Source organism: Asparagus officinalis, chromosome 6, assembly GCF_001876935.1.
Source record: "Asparagus officinalis chromosome 6, Aspof.V1, whole genome shotgun sequence".
Taxonomy (NCBI): Eukaryota; Viridiplantae; Streptophyta; class Magnoliopsida; order Asparagales; family Asparagaceae; genus Asparagus; species Asparagus officinalis.
The window spans coordinates 77,610,914-77,612,389 of NC_033799.1; the positions used below are offsets into that span (position 1 = coordinate 77,610,914).

The 1,476-nt window shown below is 40.8% G+C and overlaps 1 protein-coding gene across 1 annotated transcript; it reads right to left on the bottom strand.

The window, feature by feature from the left end:
* LOC109846362 (senescence-specific cysteine protease SAG39-like) lies at window positions 491-1,057 on the bottom strand. The gene is made up of 2 exons (XM_020415587.1): window positions 628-1,057; window positions 491-540 (listed from the first exon to the last, which is right to left on the bottom strand). Exons 1-2 carry the CDS (start codon window positions 1,055-1,057, stop codon window positions 491-493), a joined length of 480 nt encoding a protein of 159 aa, XP_020271176.1.

Genomic DNA, 1,476 nt, shown 5'->3' on the forward strand with positions numbered 1-1,476 from the left:
TTTATTTCTTGCGCTTAAATCCGGCAGATCGTGTATGGCAAGATTAATTTAATTAAGGTGCTTTATGATTATCTTTCCTAATTTGCACTAAAAGAAAAAATCATAACTATCAACTAGATAATCGATAATCAATGACTGTGATTATGTAGTGGTCCCTCCACTATTTTTTTGTAGTGGAGAGGATCCTAATCCGAGAATTGCATGGCACCTCGATTCATAATCTATTTAGTTATTTACTTGTCTGGCCTTCATATGCTCATTAAATGCTCAGGTAATTAAAAGTTTACGTATCTAACCATCTGGATGTAACCGAACCTGCTGAGAACATTTTAACAAAAAAAAAAAAGACAAATATAGTCCCCAATAGTTCAATATGTACGAGTAAATGCTCAGGTAATTGTATGTGCATCTTTCAGAAACGGTCCAGGATAAAAGGACTTCTCCCTCGTCGCTCCGTGAATAAATAGTAGTAAATATAGTCCCCAATAGTTCAATATGTACGAGTAAAGCAAGTACCCTCAGCGTACTGAAAAATGTTTCCTTTTCAGTTATAGAAAACAGGAAAATTAAGGTCTGCAAACTGAAAGGACTATATTTTTGGACAAATTAAAGTACATATTTGCTTACCGCAGTGCCCTTGATGCTTGATAGGAGTGACCGCGCCTCTTGTCCTCCAATCCACACCCGAAGGCACGTCGTTAACGTTCTCGTACATGAACCCTTTCGCTGCTTTCACCGCGGTCATCAACGGAGGATTGAACCCACTGCAGGCTTCGTTGTATTCGTCGTTGGTGAGGTCTGCGAACTGGTTAATCCCAAGCTTAAATTTGTGGTCCCCAGCATTGAACGACTCTATGAGTTCCTTGTTGGTCTTGAATGTGGCAAGGCGATGCGCCTTCTCTGCTTCGTTCTTGTAAACTCTCCCGTGCTGGGACATCCAGCGCTCATGCATCTCCGACACGGGGACCCCGCCGAGTCTGCGGGATGCCGAGGCCTGGAAAGCCCAGACACCCAAGATCAGCAAGCTCATGAGCCGTAGGAATCTTACTGAGGCCATGCTGCTTTGAAGCTGGAATCGTAAGGATTTGTGCACCAAGAGCATGAGGAGGTATCGGTTTATATAGAGTCTAATTAATTAAGGCACTCTTTTTCTATTAGAATTCCTCACCAACTTAGATTATTCTAGAATAACTTTCTAGAACTTCTTTTTAGTAACATCCTACAAAATATCAACCATGAAGTTTCTAGGAAGATACAAGTGTATGGCTAGTATTTATTCTTCTAGAAACTTTTTAGTAATGTATGGCTAGGATTAACTCTTCTACACACTTCCTAGCCCTATTAAACAACTATAAATAGGGGTCTTGTGCTCTCATTTAAGCAAGCAAGCAAGCAAGAAGTGAGCTTGAGAGCTTGAGTGTGTAGTGTAGCCTTGTGTGAGTGTCCACCAAAATAAAGGAGTTGTATGAAAGTGAG